Genomic DNA, 15,962 nt, shown 5'->3' with positions numbered 1-15,962 from the left:
ATATGGTCTGTTGCAGGTCCCCTCTATAGGTGTTATGTGTCCTGCACTGCACACCACGTATCCCTTTCAAAGTAGTGAACTACTTTACTTGTGTGTACACATCCTTGAAATCCAGCATTTTGGATCAAAATCCCTTATCCATAATCATTCATCAGTTCCCATTCTGGTACGTTTTCATTGTTTTTGCAAGTTTGCCTTTTCATGTAGCCTTGACTGTCTCTGGGATAAGTTGTTAGGATTTAGAAAATTATTATTTTTAGTTTAGTTTAAAAGTATACAGTGTTTGGATCACTTATAGTGCTACTTCTTTGTTGTAGCTTTCAGGAATAGTCTTTGGAGAACTTGTCTTCTATGTCATAGATATAAAAATAGGGTTTATGAAATGCTGCTCTTGAGCCACAATGTCCTGGACTAGTTTATACATGACATTCTTAAAAACCTTTAAAAATGATTATGTATGGACATTATTCAGCCCTGGATAATTAATGTCAAGTGGTAACCTACATTTTAATCATTTTTTGTGTACCTTGCAATGCCTTTGTCAATAAATCAGTATTAATAAGTATTAAGATAACAACTGGGATAAGGCATAGTTAATGGAAATACTTGCCTGCATAAACTATTAAAAATCTGCCTGTGGACCACACAAAGAATTATGCAGTTGTTGGTTTGACAGACACAAATGAGACTTAATCTCAATGTCAGGAACATTGTAACTAGTAATATGAATAAAAGTAGTACAAACACAACTGAACACCCACTGCTGCAGGTTCAAAAATAAGCATATATCAAAAGTGAACCTTGTTCTCCCAAAACAAACATTCTTCTTATCCATAGGTACAGACTGGTGCATTAAAAGAGGGTGCTCTACATTTCAGAACCAACATTTTGTATGTAATGGAAGAGCCTCCTTTTCCTGGCTTTAAAGTAAACAGAAGAATTAAGGTTTCAGAGTAGCAGTCGTGTTAGTCTGTATCTGCAAAAAGAAAAGGAGGACTTGTGGCACCTTAGAGACTAACAAATTTATTTGAGCATAAGCTTTTGTGAGCTACAGCTCACTTCATCGGATGCATGCGGTGGAAAATGGAGTGGGGAGATTTTATATACACAGAGAACATGAAAGAATGGGTGTTACCATACATACTGTAATGAGAGTGATCAGGTAAGGTGAGCTATTACCGCAGGAGAGAAAAAAACCTTTTGAAGTGATAATCAAGGTGGGCCATTTCCAGCAGTTGACAAGAACGTGTGAGGAACAGTAGAGGGGGAAAATAAACATGGGGAAATAGTTTTACTTTGTGTAATGACACATCCACTCCCAGTCTTTATTCAAGCCTAAATTAATGGTGTCCAGTTTGCAAATTAATCCCAATTCAGCAGTCTCTCGTTGGAGTCTAAGTTTATGCTCAAATAAATTTGTTACAATTCTTCAACAAAAAGCTTCAAAAACAGACTCCAGCTCTCCTACTGGTAGTACCTCACCTTACCTGATCACTCTTGTTACAGTGTGTATGGTAACACCCATTGTTTCATGTTTTCTGTGTATATAAAATCTCCCCACTGTATTTTCCACTGCATGCATCCGATGAAGTGAGCTGTAGCTCATGAAAGCTTATGCTCAAATAAATTTGTTAGTCTCTAAGGTGCCGCAAGTACTCCTTTTCTTTTTGCAGGAGAATTAAGTAACACATAGCATGCCCTATTTTTCATTCTTTGGGCACCCAAAAAACACAATTCAATTAATTGGGGTTTGGGTGCCCAAGGAATGCAGGATTAGATACAGTCATAGTCTAAAAGTTTGTCAGTGTAAGGTTTTAATACATATATTTCATAGACTGATAGATACAGAAAAGACCTAGTTCATTCCCCTGCCAGTATAAGTTTGTCCCCTACAATGTATTTTATTTGATTTTTGTCTTGTCTAGTTTTAAATGTCTTCAGCAACAGGTCTTTAGGATCTTTCTGCTCAAAAGTAACCTTATAAAATAAATACAAAGCTTTTATATATTTTATCAATTATTTTTTTTAACTATGCAACTTACACACAGCTAATATCGGCAACCTTATGTTTCTCTTCCTGTCATCCTTATCTGCCTGCTCTCCTCTACCCTGTGTTGTATTCTACATTCACTTGGTGCCTCTTGCCCTTATTTGGGGCCGAAGCCTACAACTTCTTTCAAGTGGTGTGGTTGGAACTTGCTCCTGCACAGAACAAGTTGTAGGATTAAGGCCTAAGACTGTAAGCTCTTTGAGCCTTTCTTTTGGTTTGTTTGTCCAATGTCCAACACAATGGGGCCCTGCTCCTAACTGGTGCCCCTGGGCACTACTGTCATATAAATAATAATAATTAATAATATGAATAAGTAAAGGTTGTTGGACTAAAACAGCATATCACAAAATATTTTTTATGGCTCTAGGAGTCTTGTTCCTGGAGGAAATACTTTGGAAACCAAGGATAGTAAATAAATAGCTTGTTTTAACAAATATATTTGAAACAGGAAGGCGGGTTATCTTATTTACTAGTTAAATGTTATGATTGTATGAAAGAATTTTGTACTGAAATCATATTTTTTTCTGTGAACTAGAACAGTGGTTCTCAAAGCTGGTCCACCACTTGTTCAGGGAAAGCCCCTGGTGGGCCGGGCCGATTTGTTTACCTGCCACGTCCGCAGGTTCGGCCGATCGCGGCTCCCACTGGCCGCGGTTCACCGCTCCAGGACAATGGGAGCTGTGGGAAGCGGAGCGCGCCGAGGGATGTGCTGGCTGCCCTTCCCACAGCCCCCATTGTCCTGGAGTGGCAAACCGCGGCCAGTGTGAGCCGCGATCGGCCGAACCTGCGGATGTGGCAGGTAAACAAACTGGCCTGGCCCCCCAGGGGCTTTTCCTGAACAAGCAGTGGACCAGCTTTGAGAACCACTGTACTAGAACATACTTGACTGAAAAGAACCATTTTAGTGTACCCTGGAAAAGATACAAGCATGTTGACATAAAAGTCATTTGACTGACTAGTGCCATTGCATTCTTAAATACTTGACATGCTAAACTAGCCAATCTCATTTTACCATAGAGAAAACAGGCATCAGTATGTACCCTTTAAACTTGCAGGGGCATTCTGGTTGTGATGTAATCTCTCTTTATTGGCACCCAGATGCATGCAACTAGGGAAAGCTGATAAAAACTCCTATTATTAGAAGTTCTAAAGAATGAGACTGAACTTCTGTAATAAACATCTTATATTTCTTATTATACCACCTAACTACTGAAAGAGTCGTAACCATCATCCAATAAAACAAATAAAGGCTTAAAGTATCACAAAAGATATGTTTTTACTATGGGATAACTAATGCATGTTCTCTATCTTGTGGTAAAATCCCAGGGGAGACAAGGCACTGTAGTTGTTATCGTGAGGTGTGAGGTCAGTACTATTCCCCCACTTGTGGTTGACCTGTCATATTTACTTTGTGGTAAACATGACCTGTGCCTTGTTTCTACTTGGCTCTTATGGCAGTATAGCTAATATGTATTAGTTATCCCACAGTAAAAAAAACCATCTTTTTGTGGTGAAGACATAGCATATGATTCTTCAACAGTAATAATTAAAATGAGTAACAAAATGAAAAATAAAATCTGATATTATTCTCAAAGACTGTATGTCTGAACTAAGTTTTTAAAATATACTTTTAAAAGGGCTATTTCCATGGATGTCTCCACTAAAGCTCTACGAACCCTTCCAGCTTTGATTTCAAAATGGTTTATACATTTTTTTGTATTTCAGAAATAGGGTCTGAGGCTTCAAAGGTTAGAAAGGTTTGGGTTCAAATAAACCCTTGTTGCTCATTGTTGAATTTTGTTGTGAATACATAGGAAAGGTACAGGTTTACTGGGGTGGGAAAATACCATGGACCAAATTCAGCCTAGGTATATGTAGGAATACCACTCACTGAAGTCAAAGCTGCAACAGGTGGTCAGAATCTGCTCTGTCCACTCTCAGCAATAATCAGTTTGCTGCATTCTGTGCTAGTTGTAATTGATCAGATTTTTGGGTGCCCCAAAACAAAGCCATCTTCAGAGATATAAATCAGTTCTGCAACCATCAGGCAAAACAATATACTTTTTAAAGCAACATTGTCTCCTTGGAGCTTTAAGGATTTATACTTTTAACATGTGTTTTAGATATGAATAAAATCCTAAAAATTATTTTACTTGTTTTATAGTTATCTTTGATAGTTAATTATCTGGATTACTTCATTCAAATATCAAAAGTGAATAATGAAATAGTTTTGTTAATGTTTTATTTTTCATATAACAGACAATTTTGAGTTAATGGACATAAAAATATATAATAACAAATGAACTTTATTTTTTTAAAACTCATGAGCTCCAGTCTACCACAGGTGAGACTCTTAACCTGCATGGAACCCTTTTGAGTTCAGTGGGACTACACGCAGGCGTAAGACTGCCCATATAGATCAAGTTTTAGGACTGGCACCATGTAATGTAGTGTTAAATGTACTGAACTGAAAAAATGGGAAGTTTATCCTGAATATTTGAAAAAGAAAATATTTAGTCTCAGAGTGGGACTTTGTGTGGTAACTTTCATCTTGGAAATATGTTTGGAAAATGGAGGTTATGGAAATTCGGATTATTTTTACTATTCTGGTGCTAATGTGTGTCTTTCTAATAAATCCATATGAATTTTATTTTGAGATCTAAGAGAAATTGTACATTATTATTTATTAAAACTAGTATTATTCATCCTGTAATATCCATCAATATCTGACCAAAAAACCCTGAAAAAAACAGAAAACAAACCCCAACGTGAGCTTTTAGGAGTTTATTTTCATTTTACTGCTCAGGGAGTTTACAAATAAAAGGTTAGTATTAATGGAACTTGTATGCATAAATCCCTATGCTTATTCATTTCAAAAGAAGGATCACTCACATTGCATTTCATGCTTAATATTTCAACAGCCTAGTGCAAGTTGCCTGAGAGTAGATGCATTGGAAAAGCCACCTCTTTCATCCATGTTTTCAGCAGAAAGATGCAGTGCTGATGTAAATATCTTACAATGGCTTTGTACCTTAACTAAAATTATAGATTGAGTCCTTAACAGAAGACAGGCATTGGGATTATGGCAATGTCTTTGTATTTTAGAACGTAAATTTATTAACATTTTACATATTTTTTTCCTCAGAAGTATCCAGACTGAATCAAAGGCTGGTAGAATTCCAGAGGGATAAAGTGTCCCTCCTGGAGGATGTGAAACATTTGAAGTTGGTGTCCGAAACAGTTAAGCTGAAAAGTCAGCAGCTTCAGACTTCACTCCAACAAGAGAATGAATTACAAAACAGATGTCATGAATTACAGAAGGAAACATTAGGTGAGAGATTGAGTTTTTGTGTCTTAAGCAAATCACTAGCTGCAATGAAATGGAAAATCAAACTACTTTCTAAATTTTACTCATACCCCATAATGTTGTTGTTAGTATCATTGAGGTAGCACTGAAAGGCCCTAATCGGATCCCATTGTATTAGGCATTGTGCAGACAAACAGGAAGACATGGTCCCTGCCCAAAGAGCTTACAATCTAATTTGAAACAAGACACAAGTGAGTGAAACAAACAGAAGGAGGACAGAGAGGAGAAGGGGTGAGGGCATTGGTAGTAAGATTACACAGTTACATCGGCTAGCTGTTGCAAAACTTGAAGATTCTAAATAATTTGAAAGCATTTTTAAAACAAATATTAGCTGTCTTCAATTACCCTAGCCATTGTTAGCTGGTTGATTTCTTGTAGACATCACAGTGGAGGTATAACTTTATAAACTTTTATACATTTTTCACATTTAATTATTAGTTTTCTATGTAAATTTAAATGTTGTAAAGTTTACATATAGAACACTATAACTAAGCTGATGCAGGGGCTCAGTAGTGTCTGTGTATGGTTATTAATCTTACAGTTTTCTGCAGTGCCTGTGTGCCAATGCTGCACAGGTATATTAGATCTGCATTATGAGGCCCATAGTAGACTGTAAGGAATATCACTTTGCTCTTTGTGGATTCTAGAAGCTCTTTTTGGAAACTGGTTTTTCTTTCCATCTTCTTTCCAATTATGGTGAAAAACTTTAATAAAAAAGATTTTTTTTTTTAGCAAGATGCTCTAAAAACGGTCTGGCTTTGGGGAATTCACTCTTCAAAAATAAATGGTTACTAATTACTTTTCTATTTTAATAGCTATTAAAGCACTGCCCATTTTTAAGCAAGGTTTACATTCTGTTCACAACTCCATCTGGAGACTGATATGTTTAGAACATGTACAGATTGTGCTATTCTAGATACAGCTTTGACTCATCCAAATGGCACTGTTATTACAGAGCAAACTGCTGCATGCAGAGTATGTAATTTCAAATCTAAAACAGCAGTTCTTATTGTTAATGGTGTTGAATGAATTTCACTCCAAAGCCTTACATCAGTGATAATATTTAATGTGGGATTGAAAAATAGTAGGGCACAGATGGCTTTTACTGACTTGTCATCCCGTATTAGTGAGAACAGTCTTTATTTTGTTAGGGATTCGTGGTACTCTTCTACTCTTAAAAATCCTGGAATGTAAAAACACATGAAAGATCTCAAAGTGGGCAAACAATACACAGAGGATGGTGAATATGAGCCAGTGACTTTGAGACCCAGTCCACACAAGTCATAGAGGTTTAATACTTCTCCCTTTTTTGGTGTTTAGTTTTATTCACAAAATGAACTTTAAATGAAACACAAAATCCAGTTCAAGCCTTTTCTTCAGGATTAGCTGCTCCCAGAATTCCTCCCTGTGGACTGCTGAGTTTACACCTTGTATCTTCTGTCTTAGAGAGCCACTGTCTTACATCTGGGTAGAGTAATGTAACAATGAAATAGCAAAATACATGTAATGCTATCCAGTAGGCTCATCAACTGCTAACGGGTTAGGGTGAGTTCAGGTAAATGCTGCTACCCAGTTACAGTGAGGTTTTTTCCTCTTTTACCTCAGAAATCTTTGACATTTTCAGTCATTGGACACTACTGACTCATCTTGGTGACCTAACTGGGTGCAAATAAATGCACTGTTATGGTTTAAATCTCTTCTCAAACTATCCTTAAAGAACTGTAATAGACACACACATCTCTGCCTTCAGAAACCTCACAAGCTGTTCTCTTTTTCCCTCTTTAATATATATGTAAAATACTGGGAAACAGTCTGGACTAAAATGCCAGCTGTGTGCAGACAGCATTTGCTGTACCTATTTTTGCATCAAGAGCAAACATTACTATCTCTTAGCTGTGTGAAGGAAGTGCCTGGATAAAGAGGAAAAAGCTAACAAAAAACTCAAATAGGATGGACTTAATGTTAGTGGGGGGGGGGGGGGGGAAGTTCAACATGTTAATTTTAACAAGGAGGATAGGAGATAAAGTTATATGCCCCTAGACCACTAAGGTTCTCCTAACTGCTACTGGAAACCCAGATAGGCAACAGCTCCTAAAAATGCCTCCTTCCATATACAGTTGACAAGGTGGTTTCTCCACTCTTAATGGATGTTGATCTAGCCAAAATGGTCTATGCATTTGTAGTTTCCAGGCTTGACTATTACAATAAATATGAACATAAAGGCCCTATAAAATCTTCATCTTGTCCACAATGCAGCATCCTACCCATTCATCAATATAAGCACAAACACATCACTCCTGTGCTCTGGAAGTTACATTGGTTCCCCATTGAATACCAGATCAACTGGATAGTCTGGGATCTAATTTTTAAAGTTGTCAAAGGGGACTGGATCATCTCAGAGATTTGCTTCCTCTTTTAGATGATGTACAGTGACAACTGCACTCTTCAGGCAGGGAACTGTCAACAAAAATAGTGAGTCTTATGGGAGAGTGGGACAGAGCTTTCTTTCTCACTGGCTCCTGGTTATCAAGCTCACTAGCATAAGAACCCAGTATGACCCAAATTCAGAATGTAAAACCTGTTTCTCCTCCATAACCTTCCCATGATGATGAAGATGTGTTTTGTTTAAAAAAGACATAATGTCATGCTTGGCAGCAGAGAACTAAAAACTGCGTTAAATGTGTACAATTTTTGTAAGATGGAGACTGCGATGATGAATGAGTTATAAATACTTTAAAAGACAGATTTTTAATGTGTTAAATTATGGTTTTGCTTGCATTTTGTCTAGATTCTGCATGCCCCCTTTGACTGATGGACTACTTTAGGATTAATTTAACACTTTGAATGTAAAATTCAGTACTACTCACATTTCACAAAGAAATATTGTATGAGGTTCCTTAATTATTGTCAGTAGGCTGGGATTATTATTACTGAACTACAGTGCTCTTGTCTAATTTCTCAAGTGTTTGCTTTTCTTTTCTTGCTGCACAGTCGCACACTTGGACATACATGTGAGGGTAGGAGGTGCACAAATTCAAAAGACAACGGAGGAAAAGGAAAATGAGTCAGGCACACATAACAGCTTAGAAATGCCGAATGTCAAGCATATTTGAAAATGTACAGCATGAAGAAAGCAGTCACATGAAAGATGGGTTTTGCAGGCAGTGATCTAAAAACCAATATGAGGGTAATAATTTTACAAATCTGAACTGTTCTTAAACAATGTCTCCAATGTATGATGCACCAAATGTGCTTTCCTTCATTAGGCATAGAAATATCTTTGAACATCTATGTAGCTCTTTCTTTTGTTCCGATCAATATGCCTGTTCTTCCTCTTGAACAAATATTTATTGTGAGAAATGCAAAGAATACTTCAATGTTTCTTATCTCCCTTTACCATAAATTCCTTGGAAAACCTTTTAACTCTTCAAGATCACGGGTGCCACAGGACAATTGTTAGAGTTTAGTAGTCTTCTCTAATAACTTTCTTTTAAAATTAACTTTTGTTTGATTTTCTTTAACAGCTGTCTAATCCAGTGGTTCCCTAACTTGTTCCGCCACTTGTGCAGGGAAAGCCCCTGCCGGGCCAGTTTGTTTACTGGCTGCGTCCGCAGATTCAGCCGATCGCGGCTCCCAGTGGCCGCAATTCGCTGCTCCAGGCCAATGGGAGCTGCTTGAAGCGGTGCGGGCTGAGGGACATACTGGCTGCCACTTCCAGCAGCTCCCATTGGCCTGGAGCAGCGAACCGCAGCAACTGGGAGCCGCGATCGGCTGAATCTGCGGACGCGGCAGGTAAACAAACTGGCCCGGCCTGCCAGGGGCTTTCCCTGCACAAGTGGCGGAACAAGTTTGGGAACCACTGATCTAATCTAATCATATTGCTGCTCTCATTAAAAATAAGAGGGAAAGGGCTAGATTCCTCTGACTACAAAGTCCATTTAGCACCACATAAGTGCCCCCGAGAAACTAACAGAGAGAGTTGCTCTCCAAGCAAGAATTTGAAAATTAATGGAAAATCAAACATACTAGTTTGTTGGGCTTCATTGGCAGCATGGCCATGAGATATGGGAAGGAATTCTGGGCTGAAGAGAGAGGGAACAAAGTCTTTGAATGCGGAGAGAAAAAAGTTTTGAGCAGCAGGGAGACACAAAAATGGAGAGAGTCAAAAGGCCCAACAGTGGCAAAATACAGAAGAAAGACAGATGGGCTATAAATGGCATAACATTATCAAATGGGTTTTAAAAATCCTCATTTTAGAATTTTCAGCCACTGACAGGATCCATATTTTTATTTAAGTATAAAGGGTTGGGTTTCTTAAAAAAATGTTCTAAAATGTGTGTTAAACTAGAGTCAATTAAGGGTTGCATTCACCCCAGTGAAAAGGACCAGTGCAAGGACTATGTACCAACTGGGTCCCACTTAAGCCCTATTTCGGCATTATTCTGGCCCTCTGAACAAAAATGTTTTTTATCCTAACTGCACTGCTATATACCTCTGGCTTAGCTTACCCAAACCGATTTTTAAAATTTATTTTATAATCCTGCAGTCTAGTATTCTTTTTGCTTTGTTACTCAGTTACTCAGTGCTATACACTGTTAATGGCTTTAATATTTTATTATTATTATTATTTATTTGTACTACCGATAGTACCTAGAGGCCCCAACTGAGATTGGATTCCCATTGCGGTAGGCATTTTTCTGACATATAGTAACAGTCTGTTCTTCTTCGAGTGCTTGCTCATGTCCATTCCATATTAGGTGTGTGTGCTCGCCACATGCACTGGTGATGGAAGTTTTTCCCTCAGTGGTATCCTCAGCAGAACAGCTTTGGCACCCCCTGGAGCGGCGCGCATATGCTGTGGTATAAGGGGCACCGCCGGCTTCCCCCACTCTCAGTTCTTTCTTTCCACCAGTGTTGGTGCTGGAACGTCTGCTGCTTCGGCTAGCATCGCATTTCGTTCAGTGTTTCTTCCGAACGTTTCCTGTACAATAGTTGTAAAATAGTTAATAGTTCCCTTATTATTAGTTCTAGTTTAGTCAGTCCCAGACGGGACTCAGCCTAGGGATGGGGCATGCCCCGGTCCCCATGCTTTAAGCCCTGCAATCATTGTAAGTGGCCCATGCCCATCAGCGATCTGCACGCTAGTTGTTTGAGGTGTCCAGGCGAAGGACACATAAGCGACAAGTGTCACATCTGTAAATCCTTTAAACCCCGAACAAAAAAGGAGAGAGACATCCATCTCAGAGCACTCCTGTTGAAGTCAGCGCTGACCCCGACACCGTAGCAGAGGTCTGACTCGGCCCCCAGCACCGCAGCATTGGTGCGGAGCGCCACGCCAGTGTCGTCTTTGAGCTGGCACTGGTCCCCCCCTCCCCAGCTCTGGCCAAGGAACTGAAGAGAACCACAAGGGGAAGATCTCCCACTTCCCATAAGGGAAAGGACAGGGCTGGAGGAGAGCCAAGACCCATGTTGGACAGGTCAACACCTCTGTCAGGGAGTCGGGCCCCAGCTCAAGTTGAGCGGTCCAGCCCATCCCATCCCATCCCTGCCACCCTGGACAGTGACAAGGGCCTCCGTCATCTAGATGTCCCGTCTACACCCAAGGCCCTGCAGGCAGCGCAGGAAATCCTGATGCTACCAGTTTTGCCCACACCAGCTCCAGGTACCTCGGTCCAAGAGTAAACCCACCTTGGGACCTTACCGTGTGTCCCCACCTCAGGGCACCGCTCCTTATTGCCTGCTTGGAGCCATCATGCCTTGGAAGCAGGGAGGCAGGCTCAACGAAGCCCTCTTCGGTCTCCGGACCCGGGCACCCACAAAGGGATTCGAGGTGTGGCTCGCCGGTAACCTGGCACAGACCTGCTGAGGCATGTGCCCCTCTGGCAAGAGCATCGAGATTGGCCTTTTGTGTCTCCAAGGCCTTGGCACTGGTCACGCGAACCGTCGTTTGAATGTGGCCACCAGTCACCAACCAGCCGATGCCCGTCACCGAGACGCAGATCCCTGCGGTTGGGGAGATCCTCCCGACGACCGGCCCAATTCAGCTCCTGGTCCCGTTCCATGTACCGGTCGAGCAACATGAGGCATAGATTGCTGGATTACCGATGCCGATCTGCCAAATGTCGACAGTCCCCAAGTTCCCGCATGATAGACTTGTCTCGGTCGGTCAGGTCTATGTAAAGGTGTAGCGGCTGGCACTGCACAGAGAGGGAATGCCTGTCTGCCTGATCATGGTCGCCTGGTAGAAACCACTGAGCAGGAGTCCTTGACAGCGGGACAAGCCCTGGCACCAGTGGTACCATCTGCATCTTTGGCACCGCAACCGACCCCATGGCCCCAAGGCCGGTGGCCGGTGGTGGCCTGGTACCCCTGGAACCCCCCAGCCCTCGCAGACAGTCCGGTTAGTGGTGGGGGCCTCAGATAGGCCATTGGCCTGAGCTTCCCACCGTCCACCAGAGTGGAGGCCCCAGAATGCAGGACCCCCGGGCCCAGGAGGACCCAGGGGAACAGTTGGCTGGACCACCAGGAGACGTGGCAGATCCCATGGCACTGGCTTTGTCCTCATCATCACCAGACGAGGCTATCACGGGTCCCCCTCACCCAGTTCTGCAAGATGATGCTAAGGCTCATCAGGAACTAATGAAGAGGGTCGCTTCCAACCTTGGGCTCCTGGTGGAGCAGCTAGAGGAGTCATCAGACTCCCCGTTTGATGTCCTTTGCTCCATGGCACCTGCCAGGGTGACTTTACCCCTACATGAAGGGGTATCGAAAATTACTAATGCCCTATGGCAAACCCCCTCCTCCCTGACCCCCATCTCAAAAAGGGCTGAATGCAAATACTTTGTGCCAGCTAAAGGCCACAAGTACCTCTACATGCATCCGGCCCCAAACTTCCTTGTAGTTGAGGCTGTTAATCAGAAGGTGAGGCAGGATCAATCCGGGGCTACGCCCAAAAATAAAGACTTAAAGAGACTGGATCTGGTTGAGTGAAAAATTTATTCGTCTTCCAGCCTTCAATGGAGAATGGCCAATCACCAGGCCCTCCTTGGCCGCTACGACTATAAATGTGGCAGCAAGTTCGAGGTTTTGCTTCCCAAAGGATCCAAGAAGGAATTCTGGGCGATCCTCGAGGAGGGCATGTCTGCGGCCAGAGCAGTCCTCCAGGCGGCTTCAGACATGGTGGACTCTGCAGCTCACACCATTTGCATACAGAGGGCATCCTGGCTGCTTCTCTCTGGCCTGTCAACAGAGGCTCATCAGTCAATGCAGGACCTCCCCTTCGATGGCAAGGTCCTGTTTGCAGACCAGACAGACAGTAAGCTGCATGGGCTAAAGGACTCCCACACTACCCTGAAAACTCTAGGGCTGCACGTCCTTGGTCCAGCCCATAAGCGATTCAAACCTGGCCACTAGCTCAGGGCCAACGGGGCCAACCCCAGCAGGAGCTGCCCCACAAAAAGAGCTGGGGCTACAAACACCGCCTGAGCCACCCACCTTCACCCTGTGCTCAATTAGGCTCGACCCACAATAAGCAGCGGGGGCAAGCGAGCATTTTGAGGGTGCAACTGAGGGTGACCTACCGGACTATACCCCAGATCCATGTCTCCTGCTTTTCTCCAACTGCCTTTCTTTTTTCCTCCTGGCATGAACCACTATAACCTTGGACTGCTTGGTCCTCATTTCAGTGGTACAGGGTTATACCCTCCAGTTTCTTTCTACCCTCCACCCCGCTTCCCTGTCCCTCTTCAGGAACCCCTCTCATGAGAGTCTCCTCGCACAGGAGATGGAAGAGTTGCTGCAGTTGGGTGCGGTGGAAGAGGTTCCTCACAAATACAGGAACAAGGGTTTCTATTCCTGGTACTTTTTAATCCCAAAGGCCAAGGGGGGGGGGTCTACGGCCCATCCTGGACCTGCAAGAGCTGAACAAATACCTAAAGAAACTGAAGTTCCACATGGTCTCCCTGGCCTCCATCATCCCCTCCCTGGATCCGGGAGACTGGTATGCCACCCTTGACTTGAAGGACACATATTTCCACATAGCGATCTTTCAAGGTCTCAGACGCTTCCTATGATTTTTACCAAAGGTGGTGTCTTCCATCCTTGTTAATCAGGACATCTTCCTCTCTGTGTTTTGTCCCAAGCTGCACACCTCTGGGGAGGAAAGGAGGCTGCACGCCCTGGACATCAGATGTGCCCTGCCGTTTTACCTGGAGCGTACCAAGCCCTTTTATTGGTCGACGCAGCTCTTCATTGCGACAGCGGACATGATGAAGGGCATTCTGATGTCATAGCAGAGGATTTCCTGCATCACCTCCTGCATCCAGACATTTTACGATCTGGCACAGGTCCCACCACCGCCAATTGTGAGGGCCCACTTGACCAGAGCTCAGGCGTCCTCGATGGCCTTCCTGGCCCACTTTCCCATCCAGGACATTTGCAGAGCTGCAATGTGGTCTTTGGTTCACACGTTCACATTGCATTATGCCATCACTCAGCAAGCCAGGGACGACGCTGGGTTTGGCAGAGCTGTGTTGCAATCTACACATCCGTGAACTCCTACCCTCCTCCAAGGGTACCGCTTGGGAGTCACCTAATATGGAATGGACATGAGCAAACACTTGAAGAAAAGAGTTACCTTTTCTGCAACTGTTGTTCTTGGAGATGTTGCTCCTGTCCATTCCATAACCCGCTGTCAGAGTTTCCGGCAAGAAGGAACTGAGAGTGGGGCGAGCCAGCAGTGCCCCTTATACTGCGGCATGTGCATGCCACTCCAGAGGGCGCCAGAGCCAGTCCCCTACAGATGACCACTGAGGGAAAAACTTCCATCACCAGTGCATGTGGTGAGCATACACACCTAATATGGAATGGACAGAGCAACACATCTCGAAGAACACCAGTTATGGAAAAGGTAACTCTCTTTCCTTGCTCCAAAGAGTTTACAATCTAAGTAGACAAGATAGTCTAAAGGTGGAAGGAGGCTAAGAGAGGTTAAGTTTTGTCATTTGGCATACAATGGAAAATCTCCCAAAATTTAAATCTGAAAGATGGCTGTTCCTGCAGCCCGGATGTCCTAGTAAGAAGTAAATACAAATTGAAATTATTTAAATTCAGTCTAAGTACTGTATTTTTTTATTGATTTGAGGAATAACTAGCAGGGGAAAATTGTTATGGTTATACCGTTTAGAGCCAGCGTGTTAATTATATAATTGCATGGTTTTTTTCCACAATTACTGTAGTAATTTTTAAGGAGCTGTGTGCATAAATGCTTATTTTTTTTTCTAATCTCTGATTCTTTTCCCAGAGGTCAGTATGACCAGCAAACTATTCAACTGACTTTCTTTTTCCCCTCAGGAAGTCTTTTATACCTTTTAACTTTCAGTAAACATACACAAATTGTGACAAGTCATGGGGCAATTAGATCATTTTTATATGTACATTTTTTGTAAAAATCTAGCTTGGAAGACTTTCAGTGTGTTTCTGTAACTTTCAAAACAGCTTGTCCCACAAGACTGGCCTGAAGAGAAAATATTTGTATTTTGCCATACAGACTTTTCAAGGGATTAATCTGTGTAAAGGAAAAAGAGAAAAATATGGAAATATCTCTTTCTCAGGTATACTTCAATATTTCATTTGGAGTTGAAAATGAAAAATGCCAGTATGCTGCATGTTAAATTTCCAGTGGTGCTATACTGCATGTTTGCTCTCTGCTCTGGGGTTGCAACACTGTTCAGGTTACCCCTCCCACCCCCCAAACAGAGTGGCCAGGCCAAATTTGTGTGAGTGATGTTGAGACCTGGCACATGGGGTCAGAGCACCACTCACTCAAATTTGGCCTGGTTGGCCCCCTCGTCATCATGATGGAGGGGCAGTTGGACCAAACCCAAGTGATGCTGCAACCCCATTCACCAGGTCACAGCACCTAAAGTAGGAAGCCGAGCTCAGCCAGCCCTGCAGGGCCGGAGGCGCAGCTGTCTCTGCTGAGGTAGGTGCCCATGACATTCCCTGTCCTCCAGGCCTCCCACACAACCCTTCAACAATTCTGGTGACTCGTTTTTGAGTAACCCTGCTCCAGACCTTTTATTATTTTATATACTTGTATTATGCCCTCTCATTTGTCTCCTTTCTTGGGTAAACAATCCCACTCTTTTAAATCTTTTTTTTTATATGAGAGTTTTTCTAGGCCCATGACCATTTTTACGTCTTCTCTGAACCCCGACTTGTTCTGCAGAGTTCTTTGAGATGGGATGACCAGTACTGCACCTAATATTCAGATGAGGTCACACCATTTTATATAAGGCATTATAATATTCTCAGTGTTATTCACCATCCCATTCCTTATGCAATCTAACATCTTATTTGATTAATTGACCTTAGCTTCACATTGATACTGACTCTGTGACAGGTATCAAGGTCCCACATTGGCAAGGAGGGGTTAATGATGACGTGTGGATGGGATTTTTTTTTTCAGGAGAACAGGCCTTTAGGTGTCCGTCATGTTTCCTTCCTTTACTCCCTGCCATTCCAAAAGCCTCATGCAGTGATGAG

At 42.5% G+C, this 15,962-nt stretch overlaps 1 protein-coding gene across 3 annotated transcripts in view; it reads left to right on the top strand.

Moving 5' to 3' along the window:
- The window catches only part of LEKR1 (leucine, glutamate and lysine rich 1), a 185,215-nt gene that overhangs the window by 108,789 nt on the left and 60,464 nt on the right, over positions 1 to 15,962 (top strand). For all 3 annotated transcript variants that reach the window (XM_073359602.1, XM_073359604.2, XM_073359601.2), the window contains one exon: positions 5,196 to 5,381. In XM_073359602.1, the coding sequence (XP_073215703.1) occupies positions 5,196 to 5,381 (186 nt within the window). The remainder of the gene's footprint in view (positions 1 to 5,195; positions 5,382 to 15,962) is intronic.

Source organism: Lepidochelys kempii, chromosome 9 (genome assembly GCF_965140285.1).
Source record: "Lepidochelys kempii isolate rLepKem1 chromosome 9, rLepKem1.hap1, whole genome shotgun sequence".
In the NCBI taxonomy this organism is placed as follows: domain Eukaryota; kingdom Metazoa; phylum Chordata; order Testudines; family Cheloniidae; genus Lepidochelys; species Lepidochelys kempii.
This window is presented reverse-complemented; position numbering and strand designations above follow the sequence as displayed.